Source organism: Alexandromys fortis, unplaced genomic scaffold (genome assembly GCF_014885135.2).
Source record: "Alexandromys fortis isolate MF-2015 unplaced genomic scaffold, M_Fortis_MF-2015_v1.1 scaffold_307, whole genome shotgun sequence".
Classification (NCBI taxonomy): Eukaryota; Metazoa; Chordata; class Mammalia; order Rodentia; family Cricetidae; genus Alexandromys; species Alexandromys fortis.
Window position 1 is genome coordinate 743,057 of NW_026068205.1, and position 17,039 is coordinate 760,095.

The window sequence follows — 17,039 nt, forward strand, 5'->3', positions numbered from 1 at the left end:
ATTCCTGAAATAAACGGTCTGGATATTAGCCACACCTGCCGACAATAACCTTAGGAGAGCAGAACCCTCTGATCTGAATCTATAAGGAACCTTTACTTGAGGTAGATACACTGTAACTTTGAAGGAGAGAGTTCCAACTCTCTGACCTTTGGTCAAAGTCAAAATAGGCTCACATATTTTAGGCCTTTACAGGATTCTATTCTAAAATTTGCTTCATAAAACAATTTATAGTGTTAGCAGCCGAACAACTGTGGCAAGAATGAATATCTTGTTAGAAGATTTATCATAGAATCTGGACACCCAGAATGTCAACAAAGAAAACCTTCCTGAGGCTGGCAGGGACCAGTTTTATCCTTGAAGGCATACTGCCACCTTGTGGTGATATGGAAGAATTGTACCCTGGTGTTTTATGATAGGAAACTGAGGGATTAAGGTCCCTGAAGAAAAACCACCACATAAGTCTGACTCTGCTGGAAATAGAAGACCTGGTGTCCATGTACAGTAGTCTCTGAGCCACTCCCATCCAATCCTACCCACTTTGGATGACATTGAACAATACTCAACAAGGAAGGATAGTACATATCTACAGTCTTAGCACTCAGGAGGCTAATGCAGGACAGCTGAATTCTGGGCCAGCCTCAGCTACACAGAGAGGCCCCTGCCCATCAAATGAAGCAAGGAGGAACCTTTACTGGTCCTCTCAGCATGTGTTCCTTCACTTTAAAGGTGGCCTTTTTCTTCAGAAAATTTGGATTTGCTTTAGATCCCAGTTGGTTTCATAGACATCTACAGTCTCTCTCTTTCCATTTAGGAACTCTGAAGATTTTCCAAAAAGCCACACACTTTTGGGAAGCCATATTCAATTAGCTATATGGATTCGACTTGCATTTTTAAATGAAACTACCTTTGGTTATGCAAGGAGAAAATCCGTTTTATTCACAACAGCATCACTATGACCAGGGCATAAAGTTTGGTCGCCATGTTTATCACAGCAACAAAAGGCAAACTAAGAAAGTCTGTGAGGTCCCAGAATTCTGAAAGTGGAGGAAGGAGGATCAGAAGTTCAAGCTGATCCTCAGCTATATAGCGACTGCAAGAACAGTCTGATATACATTAGATCAGGTCTGCCCCCCCTCCAAAAAGAGCAAACAAGAAACAAAAATGTAGAATTCCCACTATTCAAATGATGTTCCATTAAAGCAAAAGTCTTAATACACTTTGTGTCTTTTGAACATCATAAATTGTAAAACTAAAAGTTTCAAATGAATGTAATCTATTGGTTAGAAGCAACACAGAGGCAGAAGGACCTCCCACACCAATATACTTTTTTCATGGAGAGAACATGGAGTACTTCACAGACTCAAGTAACGATAAAAAATATACTTGAATGCATCAAAGAAAGAAAAGGTTGGATGGAATGTAAAGAAAGAAATCAAGTGATGCTAGAGGAACTAAAAGACTCACTGCTTTCGGGGACAATGAAGGGAATTCTACATTTATAAAAAGAAAGCAGCTGCTACTTATTATGGAGACTTGTTTCTAATGACTGCCTTCTACTCATTGTAGATGATATATATCCCACAGTGGACCTTCTACACAAACACTAGGAAGGTAGTACTCCATCTCTAGAGAGCACCACATGCAATGAGACTAGGACTAATTGCTGTCTACCAAAACTCCTTTTGGCAGAAATGAGATGCCAGCCATTCCTTTCCACGGTGATCTAATTTTATTTCTGCTGTACATTGATGCTTTTGTCATAAGACCCCCTTTCACACCACAGTGGGGTCAGCTGTGTTCTTAAAAACCTTCATTCTGTTTCTGACTTTTTCCTTCTATTATGCTATGATACACACTGGTAAAACCATCTGTTTGTTTGTTTGTTGAGACAGGATTTTGCTATATAGTCCAGGATACCCTCAAACTTGTGTGTTCCTACCTGGTTTGAACTCATGGTCCTTTTGTTTATTTGTAACAAAAAATAAAAATCTTGAAGACTAATTACCATTGAAGAATTAAATTCTGTCTAAGAGCTGATGGCATAAGACATAAGAATGCAGAAGTAATTTTTCTGAAGAAATTCTCTCCTCTCTTCCTCTCTCTCTCATGCACGTATACAGTTAATATACAACAAACTAATATATACACTGTGAATTATAGCATGCTCACCCATTTTTAGAAGAAAAAAATCTAAGACAATATTGAATCAAACCTAAGAGGTGTAGGATTTCCCACATGACTTTACTCATGGTGGTAATTTTTTCAGAAATACAGTTACTTAACTGGAAATAATGACCTTTTAATCAGTTCCTCTGGGGTTTGTTTTTGTTTCTGCATAGTTTTCAATTTCAACTAATAAAGATTACAGAACGTGAATGGGCAAGGACTCTGTCTTTGTCGACTTCATTTCTGGCCACCATCTTACACTGGACACAGGAAACAAAAACAACCCATGTGCAGCAGTCCAAGCTCTAGAAATTGCCTAGGCTGATCTCCTGGTGTGACCACCACCTAACTGCTGGCCCTTAGCCCCTGCTCTTTTATCCCCATAAGCTGATTCTTGACTGCATGAAAAAATGTTGCTCTCCACACAGATGAATATCCTGGAACAAACATTAGAGAATTAAAGATTTTTTTTTTATTTCCAGAGCAAACTATTGTCCTTACAGATTACAAAACCAAAAGCAGAAACTTGGAAATATTAACTGAAACATAGTCATGGAGACTGCAGAATACTGGATTGTTCTCTATGGCTTGATTAGCTTGCCTTTTAATAGAACCCAGGAACCCTGCCCAGGAGTGGCACTTCCCAGTGAGATGGGTCCTTCCATATCAAACATTACAGAAGAAAATGTCTCACAGACTTCCTAACTGGCCAATCTTATTCTCAACCGATGTCCCCTTCCCAGGTGACCCAGGGTAGTGTCAAACTGACAAAGCAAGCAAGCAAACCTAACCAGCACAATGTTGAGCATCTCCATGGAAGAAGAACATCAGTATTGAGAACTATGCAGAACACTTTGGGGGATGGAATATAGGTTAGAAGGACTGGAACAATCTGTCACTCAAGGGCACACAGGGAGTGGTGCTAGAAATAACAGCTAGACTAATTAGTAGTCACTACACCCATCTTTTGTATAACCTTATTGCTGCAAATATATATATATATATATACACACATATATATACATATATATTTCACTTGTGATTCAGCTCTGAGTGAGAATTGGGATTTGCTCTGCACTTACTTGATGATGGAAGTAATAATCTGTGTTTTAAAATGTGTGCTTACATTCAGTTTGTGGTCTTATTAGATAGTTACAATATTTACACTGAACCTATTCCCTTGTTTTAGAGTTTCCTTGGATACATATAATATGATAATGAGGTCATGATTTTAACATTTTAAAGATAATAAGATACTGCATAGTATTGTGAAGTTGTTGTTTTAATGAGCTATTACAATATTCAGAATACAACTGTTTCCAGTAAATTTTAGACCAGTGCTCAAAATTGGTAGCACAAGTTAATTATTATTCTTTTCTGATGATAAATATGTATAATTAGTAAATAATTAATTGAAGAGAAAATTCAAAACCATATCCTTTGTGATATCCTGAAATCAGTAATTTTGCTCCGTAAAGATTTCTGATGCCTGGATTTACAGTATTCATCTCCTACAGGAACATAAGCAAACTGTTTCAGAAAAGTTTTAAAGAATAATTTTTCTGGAAGCATGTATTTGAATAATATTTCAGTATTTTTGGGTGGAAAATAAAACAGTAACAGAGAGGTGTCCTAATGGTGATGAACACTTGCTTAGCAAATATGAGGATGGGAGTTCAGATCCCAGCACCCCAGTAACAAACCAGGTGTGGTCAAGCACACACCTGTAAGCCCAGCATCTAGTGAACAGAGGTGGAAAGAACACTGGAGATTGCTGGCTTCCAGCCTAGCTGAAAAGAAAATTCACAAACTCCAGGTTCAGGGTGAGAACTTACATTAAAGATAATGTGGAAAGAGAATAGAGGAAAACACCTAATGCTCTCCGATGGTCTCCATACACATGCACAGGTACAGTAATCTACACATGTGCACATATCCACACATACAGGCATGATATACATACATATACATAGAAAATAAAATGAAATATCATACTAATAATTATCTTTATTATTCTGATAAAACCAAGATCACAAAATTGATAGCCTGAATATTATTAGTTTAGATAAATGCTGAAAATATTAAGACACAATGTTCATCCTATTTCATCTAGTCTATAAGTTATAAGAATTGGTAGTGTAGTTTCATAGGAAGACAAAACAGAGTTAATCTCTACATGAAGACTGATTAGCTGTTTAAACAATCTCTAAAAGAGTAAAGTATTTCTAAGTCAATAATATAGCCCTGCTGTCCCAGGTTCTTTACTTTGGGCTTCCTCAAAACTCTACAGAATTGGGAAGTCTTTATAACAGGGGTCTTCTAGAAGCTGCTCCATTACAGGGGCTCACGTTGGTCTGGTAGTTAATATTTAAATAATATTAATAATACCAAGTCTGTGTGTGAACACATGTAAGAGTAAAGCAAGGAACAGTGTTTATGGAGGGGCAGCCTGAAGTGACATGTTACTTCCTCGGTACTTAGGATCACTGTAAGACAGAAATAATGAAAATACCAGGTCAAGAGGGTCAGACAGTGAAGTGGAGAATGTTCTGTGAAGTAAGTTTGCCTGTGTGCTAGTTGAAGTAAATCACTTTTTACTCAGTTTTGTAGGCCCATATTTCGGTATGGCACGAGAGCCATTAGCCCGGTCTGAGTTGATCACGTAACTCTGCAGACAAGCTGTCTCTGTCTAACAATAGCCGCTCAATTGATGGGTTGATATATAAGATGTTTGGAGAATAAAGAGAGATCTGGCCTTTCCATGAGGACCGTGTAGGCTGTGTCAGTTTTATTTCTCGCCACTCCGTTCCAGCCGAGTTAGGGAATCTGTGTTGGACCCACATGGGCTCTGACAAGTTTTTGACTCAAATACCAAAGCTTTCTCCTTTCTTGCTTGAGTTTGCAACAGGCCCTCACTTCTTGATACTCTTAGAAAAGTCAATCAGTCCAAATCTTCAGTCTTCACCAGGGAAGCTGTCTTCTCACAAATCCAATAAATTTCAGCACTACAGCGAGAAATGTAAACATTCCCTCTTTCAAAGTAAGCACAACCTCTGGATCCATTGAACCTGGAGTGCTCCTGATCACTAAATCTGGAAAAAATTAGTTAAAAAATTATATATGAAATTTAATTAGAATTAAGTGTCATCCTTAGAGGAAAAATCCATACTAGTGTGAGACCCCAAAGCCCACAAAAGATCAGGTTCTGCAATGCCAGCATATCTGAGATCTTTATTTCCAGTTAATTGTGATACCAGGAAAAATATTTCTTTAATAAGAATATATTTAATTCTGCAGGAAATACTAGTGCATTAGTGGTACAAAGTTGTGGGAGTAACCAACCACCATCTGATTGAACTTGAGGCCTGCTTCATGAGAGGGAGCCTATGCCTGACACTGCTCACATTTTTTATTGCCCTGTTTGCTTTCTAAAGAGAGAGAGAGAAAGAAGGTGTGGAGTTGGATGAGTGGGGGGAGGTGAGAAGGATCTGGGAGGAGATATGGCTGGAGAGACCATGATCAGTATATATTATATTAAAATTCAATAAAATAGAAAAATATTTAAGATATGGTTCAGAAATTATTATTCCTGCCAGTAATATGGAATTCCACTAATGGAATTCACCCCATGCAGATTACATTAGAAACAATAGTTTATTTTGACATTTTAAAATTTAGTATGAAAACTAAAAAGATAAAGTAATACCATGTAAAAAGTTGTTATGTTTTCTACACAAAAAAGTAACTATGCATGCTTTCTACACACTTGAGAAAACAAGACAGAATTTGAGAGAAAAAAATTAATGACTTACTAATGGGATTTAGTGATCAGGAAATTGAGTCCAGCTTCTTGGCTCAAACCTAAATGTGTGTTACAATCACTGCTTTTTCCAAGTGATGCACGCTGGGATATCATGTTATTTTATTCCTCGGGGTTAAGCCTATTAAATATTACTATTTAATTATATCTAAGTCAGAGAGTCCTTATTCAGGATCCAAGGAAGAGGCTGCACAAGCCTGAAGTCTTCCTAGGCTGAGTATACAGAGCTGGGTTATTTGACAGCTAAATGACTTATGATGGTCATCATCTGTGGTCTCTGTGTGCCAGGCATAGATCATTTCCTCTATATGTTCACAGGAGCCCATAGATGAATGACTGCCATCACATAGGAGAGGAGAAATGTATATTCTAACCTGGGAACTGCATTGCATTTACACGGTGCTGGGTCACAGTCCTGGATGATTTCTGTCTAACAGTCCTCCTCTGCTCTGTCAGCTATGAGCACTGCCCACCCCATTACTCCACTTTGTAAAAGAGTAACTGTCCTTTTCATCTGTGTTGTTTTGAGTGAGCCTTTGTCATTGTTACTAGTGTGACAATGAACTAACCAAACAGGGCAAGCAATGGTGATAAGAGCCTGAGAGATAAATATTTGAACAGGAAAAGTCCTAGAATCATCTTTGTGGAGTAGATCTTTAGGGAGAAAATAGTAGACATATAATTATTTGTTATTCAAGGCATTTGGTGAGCCACAGCTGAAACCAAGCAGTTCCGAGCAAAACTGAAATGATTATAATTCAATTTACAAAATATACATGGAAGAGAAAAACAGAGCAAGTTGGGTGGCTTGAGTACTTGGAGGTGGGAGAGATACAAGTGATATCAGATCTCATTTAATGTAAAAATAACAGATTGTGAAAATATAAACACAGTTATTTTATTTAACTGAAGTTTTAATATAGGATGTTTGCCATTTTTGTCTTTGTTTTAAAGTCTTTCAAAATTCTGAAGCCATGACTTCTTTTAAACTTTTAGTCTTTTATTTACTTATTTGAAAGATTAATTTATGTATGTGTACATCTGTGTATCAATGCACACATGAGTGTAGGTGCCCTCAGAGGATGGAAGAGCGCGCTAAATCTACAGAAGCTGGAGTTAGAGGTGGTTGTACGTCACTTTGTGGGTGATGGGATCTGAACTCAGGTACTCTGTAAAAGTAGTACATGCTCCTAATCAGTGAGTGGTCTTTCCAGTCCTTGCTTTAAAAAAAAATGGTTTGTGAGATGGCTCAGTGGGTAAGACCACTTGCTACCAAGCCTAGAGATTTGAGTTCAGTTCCCTGAACCCACAGAAAGGAAGTAGAGAACTTAACCCTGCAGGTTGTCCTCTGACCTCCACATGTCTACTCTGGAACCACACAGTGCTGACCGCTCCAAATAAATTAATATAAAATATTTTTAAATATTAAAGTAAAAACAAAGCAAAATTGTTCTTAAGAAAATAAGGCTTTGTCCCATAGGACGATTTTGTAGATGGAACCAACACTAGTTTTCTTCTCCCAACCCACAGCAATACCCACCCCTCCCATACACACGGGCTTCCTCTGTAAGCCCAGTATGACTTCAAGCAGCACCTGAGTTTCTAGCTCCCAATGAACTTGAACCTCTTTCGTAGGAGTCTTTTGAAAAGTACAGAAGATCAGATGGGACAAGACTTTGAATTTTTTTTTCTGACTTCTATTTTGTTATAATTTTGAATAGTTACAAAGCTTCAATTTCCCAAACTGTAGGGATTTGATGTGTACTTTCAACATTGTCATTGAGACTACGCAGCAGTAGATTTTGCCTAGAATGCTTGCATGTAACCCAATTGGTGGTCTGCACTCTGAAGCTAATCTGGAAATTTATCATGTAGTTTAGACTTACTTTCTGTGAGAAAACAATTACTTAATATGAGTACACTGTCAATGCTTCAATGTGTGTCCTTATGGCAAACACCACCCTTGAAGGTTGTAAAGGCTGGAATATAAAATAGCTGAGCGAATGAGTATCTAAAATGTTCAGACTTGATTTGATCACCTTTGAACTCGGCAATTTTGAGCATGTCACAGAATCTCACTATGATAATATTTTTATTATATAATGGGGATGTGAAAGTGCATCCTTCAAAGGTTTATATTTGCAAAGCACTTAGAACATAGTATTATATGTACATGCTTAATAAGCAAAGCAACTAGACAGCACATTAAGTTTAGCGCATTGGTCTGAGTTTGACAAATAGATGGAATTGCTTACCAGCCCTCAGTGTGTTCCCTACTGCAAATCTCTCTCTTTTAAACAGTGGGTTCAGTTCCCTGAACCCACAGACTGGAAGTAGAGAACTTATCCCTGCAGGTTGTCCTCTGACCTCCACATGTCTACCCTGGAACCATACAACCCTGACCTCTCCAAGTAGATGAATACAAAAATAATTTTTTTAAATATTAAAGTTAAAACAGAACAAAATTTGTTCTTAAGAAAATAAGACTTTATCCCATAGTACCATCTTGTAGATGAAACGAACACTGGTTCTTTTCTCCGAACAACAGCACAAACACACTGGCTTCCACCACCTGGCTGGAAGTACTATCTTCCAGCCCCAACAGTTAGATACTTACAGGGTTGGAGAGGGAGATGAACCATCTTCCCATAGCCAGTGCCTGCCAGTTGAGTTCCAGGACAATCCCAGCCAGAAGAACGAGAGAGTGAGTGATGGCTGTGTCTGAAGAAAATTCTGGGGGAGGGAGAAAGCAGAACAACTAAGAGGCCATCTGCTAGTTTGAGGAGGTATGAAAAAAAATTTTGTTAAATTCCTTAATTGTCTAGGGATAGTTCAGTGGTTAGATCACTTTCTTAGCATGTGCTGTGTCCTGGGTTTCATGCCCAGTTCTTCAATTCATTTATTAGTTCTCATTCAAAATCCATTAGTCTCTTACCATGAAACGGATTTCATTGGGTGAGCCATTTCTATGCCCTGGGGAGGAGAGTCCGTCATACCCTTTCTTTGATGCTGTCAATCTTCACCAGAGTGGCATTCCTGTCTGAGCAGTCCTTTCTGCTGTCGCTCCAGGATTTCTCCTCATGAACTGTGAAATGGTAGCAACTGTTTCCGTGCCATTGCCATGTCTCAGGACAAGGATTGCACTTATGGTCTGGAAAGGAAATTATATCCAAAAGTACACACTCTGTGGCGTGACTGCAGAAGCCTTTGGGAACTAAGTCATGCACACAGACAACAGATCTGAGTGGCGGCAGAGTAACCCTGGCTGGGAGTTGGACAATAAAGATTCTCTTTGCAGGTCCAGGCTTTTAATATTCTCATGATAACCAAAGCATCTAAAAGTGATCGATAAAGTGAGGGAGAGAGGTTTAAGTACTCAAGCTGATAATGTTTGGGAACGACTATAGAATTCTTTTTTCTTTTCTTTTTTTTTCGGGGGGGGGGATTTTCGAGACAGGGTTTCTCCGTAGCTTTTGGTTCCTGTCCTGGAAATAGCTCTTGTAGACCAGGCTGGCCTCGAACTCACAGAGATCCACCTGCCTCTGCCTCCCGAGTGCTGGGATTAAAGGTGTGTGCCACCACCGCCCAGCAGGGAATGACTATAAAATTCTCCTGTGTTTTCCAAAATATTAAAGAAATCTGTATTTCCTTGTCTTTCATAAATTTAGAATGGCATGGTCAAGGGATTGTTAAAGGACTCAACTTCTATGAGGCTGTGCTGCACATGGGTACTTTGATCAAAGTGACAGACTTGATCTTGCCATTTTACAGATGTAAGTCAAATTACCAGAAGTGTGGATGAGGAATTCCTTGCAGAGCTTGGTAGCCATCTGTCCCTGCCTCTCTAGGAGGGCAGAGATCTGGGACTGGAGAGATTCCTCTGTGGGATCCTTTGTAGAGATGTTCAGTGGCTCAGACAGATTGTTCTTCTGTGGGTGGATGATTTTCTGAAGCTGACTTAACTTCTCTGAACCTGAGTTAATATCATTAGACATCTGCAAAACTGCAAGACATAATGAGACAAGTGCATGTTTCCTGACACGCTCACAAGGCCACCAGGCTAATGTGAGAGAGTGATCCCCAGGCCACCGGGGATTCTTTCTCTCCTTCCTCCACCTTCCTCTTCTCTCTCTCTCTCTCTCTCTCTCTCTCTCTCTCTCTCTCTCTCTCTCTCTCTCCCTCCTTCTTGCCTTTTCCCCTCTCTTCCTTTTGTCTTTTCTCTCCCTCTCTCCTCTCCCTTCCTTGGAGAGGGCACTAGATCCTCCTGCTCAACCTCTACCACCCTCCCTCATCCCCCATCTTCCCTTTCTTTCATCCTTGGCAGGGTTTTGCCAATAATTCCAGATTTGTTTTGGACCATTCTAACCATTTCTAGTTCTGGATCCATGTATTTATTTAAAAACACATTTATTTTTATTAAGCTCTTTCAGAGACTCAGCAGCACACTGTAACAACCACTTCAGCAAAAACATTGCAGTTTGCAAAAATAAATTAGACTTCATTTAATGATGAGTCAACATTATTTCACTTGAGTTTGTTTTTGGGCGTGCATCTTTTAAAGATAAATGGCGTATTCTCCTAACAGCATTTACTGAGCACCTGTTACCTCAACAGGAACATCCAATTTCTTTTCCGAAGAACAAGATAAATAATTATTAGGCTCTGTTTACATGTCCAAATCATAACCATCACTGAAATCTTTCATATAAGGAAATAAATGGATACAGCATGTGAGACATTAGTGTCTGTGATTATTAATCTTTATTTTCAATGTGACAGGATATAGAATTACCTAGGAGAGAAATTTTGGGAGGTGTCTGTACAGGCATTTCCAAAGAGGTTTCACTAAAACATGAACTCCCCGCACTCCCCCAAGTGTGGGCAGCACCATCCCCTGGACTGAGGACCTAGACTGCATATAAAGGAGGAAGCAAGCTGAACATGGCATTCAGTTCCCTCTGCTCTCTGACTTTTGATGTAATGTGATCCATTACTGTATGACTTTCCACCCTGAGGGATTGTATTCCATCGTAATTAAACCACAAACCAAAATAAGCCCTTCTTTCTTTAAGCTGTTTTTACTGTCACATCAACAAGAGACAGTAACTCATACAGCATCTTGCAATACAGTTTTGATTACAAGTCACCTTAGAGTGGGTGCTGATCACATCAGTGCTCTTTATTCCACACACTCAGCATTTTATAACCTGCATCTTCTCAGGATGGCTTTCCATTTACCATAAGGCACAGTGCCCAACTCAGTCCACCTGCAACTGCACGTGAGTCAAGAGACTCTTCTCTTAGGGTCTGCTAGGATCTGGTTTCCACTGTAAGATACATGCACGGTTCAATTCTGCCTGCTAGGTATGATGTAATTCCTGTCCCTTATCTTCCTTCTCTGTGTGTTTTTCCTCATTCAGGCAAGTCAGGTTGTTGCTGTCACTTTAATTCTTTCTTATCCCATAAAGGTGATGGGTGGGCAGACTTAGCTAGCCATCTGCTAAATTTCAGGATAAACAAAGTGTATGTCCTTCTGCAAGTACATCTCCAGGTTGATTTTCTATTTTTAATGGAGAATATCAGATGGGTATGTCTGTTAAGAAAAGAGCTTCTCAGTTTTAACCAATAACTAAGAAAAGATGAGTCTGCATACAGTATGATCTTGTTCATCAAAAGACAAAAATAACTGGGGGGTAGAATTCCCACAGCAAAGAAATAGGACCCTTGCCAGTGTTTCTGAGGTATGGTGGAGAATGAAATGGATCTGGGGTAGCAAAAGTGTCTGGAAGAGTCTGTGTTTATATGTCCAAGTCATAACTATCAGTGAAATCGTTCATATAGAAAATAAGTGAGAAGAGCTAGGTAGACATTAGTATCTGTGATGATTAATCTTTTTTAATCAATCTAGCATACTAGTAGCCATGTCCTTCATGAATTTGCATACTGTGTCAGGTTTTTCTAATTGTTTTTCTTTTGTTTAATACAAATTTACTTACACTTAATCCCCAAGATCACAAGTCCCATCACCAGCAACAGGCAGAGGGTCATCAGGCTCAAGGCAGCTCCTCGCCAAATGGAGAACTGAGCTGGGTGTCCTAGAAGCCAGTGGGGGATGAGTAAGTAGAACCATAGCACACTGTTACATTTGGGGTTGCTTTTCCCACCCAGGAAGTTTCTCGATATTAAAACCAGCAGGCAACTCTTGGACCATGTTATTCATGAAAATATCTGTTACCTTCCTCTTCTTGATTCACACAATATTTTTGCTAGGTGAGTATGCTAGCACATATAGAATAGTCACCTGACCTCTTTCCCCAAAGGTTAGAATGAGAATTAAAAGGCAGAACAAGATTAATATGCATAATCATCTCTCCTTTGGAAAACACCACAAACTCTATGCTAGGTACTGTATATCTTCTCTCTTACACACACACACACACACACACACACACACACAAACACACACACACACACACACTGTAAAATGAAATCCAAGAAGCGGAAGAAAGCAATTCAAATGACTCAAGATAACAACTAGGACTGTAACACAACTTTTGGAAGTGACGATAGTTTTATAAATTTAATGATGTCTCTGACTCCAGAGACTTGGCATTTCTGCCAACTGTACATAAGGGAATGAGCTGACATGGGAAGACTCTCTCCACCACACAATCGTATAAACTCAGACAAACTCCCTAGCTTCTTTGAGATTCAGTGTTTCCATCTGTAGTTACATAACTAGAGAAATCATGGTTTATTTACTTTACTTTACAACTACACTTAAATAAAGATATGTAGAGATAGAATTTATTATTGATAAATGCTCTGAGTTGTACTTAAGGTTCCGATGACATTAAATTAAAAGCAGCATAAAAGAAAAAGGTAGATCTTGTTCACTTGTGATTTATCTATACTTGACTTTTTCCTTAAATTATTGCACACACTAGCAAAGCTTTCTCTACTTACTTTAGAATCCTTTTTGGTTTATATAAGGACATCTCTCTGTCATTGCTAACAAGGCATTAGAGTCAAGGATGGTTATAAATAGAAATCTCTCACTGCGAGACTCAATCTCTGACATAACCGCTATTTTTTTTTCTTCAGTGAAGATCTTCATGACAGTAATTCCATTTGGCTCACACTGGTCTTGAAAGCCCTTCATATTCTCTGAAGGACACTTGTTCTGCTGACCTATCCAAGGACTGTTTGCCTCTATTTAAAGGATTATATTGCATGCTCTCCCCTCCATTTTAGTGTCAAAACCCACATCTCGAAACACTTAACAGCTGCCATTTCCAAGGTTATAACATGCTTTCTCTGTAGCTCTTACCTTCTCTTCTTAGGTTATTTCCATCCTGATGATTGCCCACTCTCGCAGAGTCCTGAAGCATAAGCGTTGCATAGGTCACTTCATCAGACATCATAGGAGAGAGTGAGTCTACCAATTAATGTTGCAATATCTTCAGGCCCAGTACAGGCAGTGCCTTTTCAAGGCCAGATGGCTTTTACACAGACAAATAACTGACACGAGACAGTCCCTATCGCTCCTTTGTAAGGACAGAAAGAAAGTGAATTTCTCCATAATGTGCGAGAAATCAGAAACTGTCCTTAAAAATTAGAATGTTGCCAGCTTTCAACTGTAGTGCATTGTTCCTTGTTGTGAAGCCAAGAGGATGTCTTTGTAGGCAAGCAGGAGTTAAGGCTTCATGTTGGAATTCCCATGGTCCTTAGGGAACTCGGAATGTTTGAATAATCAATAAACAATTCCGTTTTATTCTATGCATGTATGTAAGGTGAGTTAATTCTATAATGGATCTAGTCTGTCCTCAGTCGTATCAGATTCCAAGGAGAGTGATAATAAGAAGAGCAGTGTCATATATGCCTGCATAGTGCAATAAGAAAAGTGTTAGAATTGTTTGTTTTAGTTTTTTTTATTCATACAGGGTTTTTTTTTTATCATTTTGTGTCTGATTTACTTCAATTAGCATGATATCTTCTGGGTTCATACATATCAAAATGACAGTTTTCTTCTATTTCTTATAGCAAAATCACACACACATGCACACATTCACACACAAACACATATGCACGCATACACACATACCCACCCAGCCACAGATGACATAAATAAGAATCCTGCATGTTGTAATGCTGTAAAGGGATAAAATCACACACACACACACACACACACACACACACACACACACACACACACATGTTAGCCCAGGCTGTCCTTGCACTTACAGTGGAGAGTAGGCTGTCCTTGAACTTGTAATCATTCTGCCTTAGCCTCTGTAGTAGGCTTGTACCATTGCACTCAATTTCCATGTGTATTCTTACTGCCCTTGTCAAATGTAGTTGACCATAGATATAGGAGCTGTCAGTTTGGTTTAACAGAGAGACACATTGGGCCATGGGTTCATTTTTATGCTAGTGTCCATTCTGCTTCCATACTATAATTTACTTTGCAATATAATTTGAAATCAGAGACTATGAGGCCTCTTGTTTTGACTTGATTCTGTTTTTGCTATTCGCTTCTTTCTTTTCTCACTATTTAGTGCCCCTTGAGAGTCCATATGAGCTTCAGGGTCAGTTTTTCTGTTCATGAAAAAGTCTTTTTTTTTTTTCCTTTCTTTTTTTTGAAACAAGGTCTCACTTTGCAGATAAGGCTGGCCTAAAACTCACAGTAATGCCCCTGCCTGTGCCTCCCAAGTGCTGGGATGAAAGCTTGCACTCCATACCCTCAAGCTTCATGGTGATTTTGGTTTTTGGGGTTTTTTAAAATTATTTTATTTTACTTTTTTAATTTATTTTTTTATTAAAAATTTTCACCTCCTCCCCACCTCCTATTTCCCTCCCCCTCCTCCCCCTCCCTCCCCCTCCCTCTCCAGTCCAAAGAACAGTCAGGGTTCCCTGCCCTGTGGGAAGTCCAAGGTTCTCCCCCCTCCATCCAGGTCTAGGAAGGTGAGCATCCAAACAGGCTAGGCTCCCACAAAGCCAGTGCATGCAGTAGGATCAAAACCCAGTGCCATTGTCTTTGGCTTCTCAGCAGCCCTCGTTCACTATGGTTAAACAATTCTAACACAGAAACAGCAAACAGAATGGTAGCTCCAGGGACCAGGAAGGATGGGACTGGGCAAGAATGAGATATTATATAGCAAAAGGTTCAAGCTTCTATGTATTAGATGTACATGTCCTTAAAGGTATAATGTACAGCATGCTGTCTATGATTGATAATATTTATTGTGTGACTGAAATTGGCTCAGAGTAGACCTTCAGTATCCCCACCACCCATGGGTGGAAGTATTAACTATGTAAGGTAACTGAAGGATGTCTTAATTAGCTTGATTGTGATAGGTAGTATTTATTCTCTCCCTCTTCCTCCCCTCTCTCTTTCAATTAAGTCATCATATTGTACACCATAAAACTATGGGATACTTGCCAATTATCCCCCTCTAAAGCTAGAGAGAAACAGCAATCTTCCCGGGTTGCACAAATTTGCATTGGGATTGGCAGTGTGCGAAAGCCATCTCCCCACTCCTTTGTGGTGCTGCATGTTTAACAAAGCTTCTAGAGACTTCAAAACCCTTGGGAAATGGACAGGAATATTTCCATAGTAATAAAGAGCAACTCACCTATCTTCCACTTTCAAATTTCTATTATTCATTACAACAAAGTCCTGCTCATACCCTCCAGCTGTTAACATAGCCACAAAAAAGTTTGGATGACTAGCAAATCTTGTATATGCTGGATGCTTTTCCGAAATGCCTGTTTATGTTGTAATTTATTTTCTTAATAAAGATCTTTCCCTTTTGGTGATATCACTTACAAAAGAAAAAAAAAAGAAAGAAAGAAAAGTGTGTGTGTGTGTATCTGTGTGTGCACCTGTAAATGTGTGTGTGTGTGTGTGTGTGTGTGTGTGTGTAATGGAGAAAGACACAGAGATGGAGAAAGACTGAAAAGTAACAATGGGAAGTTGTTGAGCCATGAGGGAGAAGTTATAAGGTGCTTAAATTGAGTATAGGAAAGAGTCCCTTTCCTGTCTATGTGGTTGAGTAAAAACCCAGCACAAACCTTTCAAACAAGGCCTTGCTGTATTGTAATGTAAATGGAGTCTGGTATTTATTTATTTATTTATTTATTTATTTATTTATTTATTTATTTTTGCTTTCCAGCAGCCCAGACCCAAATAATCTTACAGAAACTATTAATTACAGTACTGTTTGGCCAATGGCTTAGGCGTATTTCAAGCTAGCTCTTTCATCTTAAATTAACCCATTTCTATTATTCTGTGTATGGCCATGAGGCTGTGACCTACCAGTAATGTTCTGGCATCTCTCTCTTTTAGCAACTATATAGCGTCTGCCTGACTCCACCTTCTTTCTCCATGCATTCAGTTTAGTTTTCTTGTCTGCCTATATTCTGCCCTGCCATAAGCCAAAGCAGTTTCTTCATTAACCAATGGTCATAAAGCGTATTTATAGCATACAGAGGGGAATCCCATACCAAAATGATAAAAAGCAGGCAGAAGGAGGCAAAGGAACACTCACACTTCTAATTCTTTAGGTCTTTTGAACCTTGAAGACAGCTTACAGTCATTTCCCCCCAGGAGAGTTTAAATTCTTACAGAAAACATATCTTTTCAGCATAAAAAAACCAGAGGGGGTTTATAGTTGTGGACATAAACAGTACAGATATAATCAGGTATCTATGTGGTCACTAGTTTCAAGGATGGTCTAGATGGTCACAGAACCTGAAGTCTCTTTAAGCTACCATTCATTTATATTTCTTTCAAAAAGTTTGATACTATAACTTGTCTCTACTTTCCCTATCTCGATTTTCTTACCAACAAATTTGGAGTAAGGCCACTGAAAAACGACTCACATTGCAACACTAAATATCTTAACAATGGGGTCACGGAAAATAGTCAGCAATAGCAGAGGACTGTGGTGGTATGAAAAAGTGACAGCAACCATAGGTTCATAGGGAGTGGCACTCTTAGGAGGTGTGGCCTTGTCATAGTAGGCATGGCTTTGTTGGAGGAAGTCTGCCA

At 39.1% G+C, this 17,039-nt stretch overlaps 1 protein-coding gene across 2 annotated transcripts; it reads right to left on the minus strand.

Annotated features, from left to right (window-relative positions):
* Positions 1 to 5,107: 5,107 nt before the first annotated feature.
* Clec12b (C-type lectin domain family 12 member B) lies at positions 5,108 to 13,407 on the minus strand. 2 transcript variants are annotated; one of them, XM_050130205.1, is made up of 6 exons: positions 13,317 to 13,407; positions 11,983 to 12,081; positions 9,774 to 9,989; positions 8,983 to 9,137; positions 8,604 to 8,719; positions 5,108 to 5,171 (listed from the first exon to the last, which is right to left on the minus strand). In XM_050130205.1, exons 1-6 carry the CDS (start codon positions 13,405 to 13,407, stop codon positions 5,108 to 5,110), a joined length of 741 nt encoding a protein of 246 aa, XP_049986162.1. The 2 variants fall into 2 exon arrangements, with proteins under 2 accessions (XP_049986162.1, XP_049986161.1); XM_050130204.1 differs by having other exon boundaries at positions 5,108 to 5,258.
* Positions 13,408 to 17,039: the final 3,632 nt, after the last annotated feature.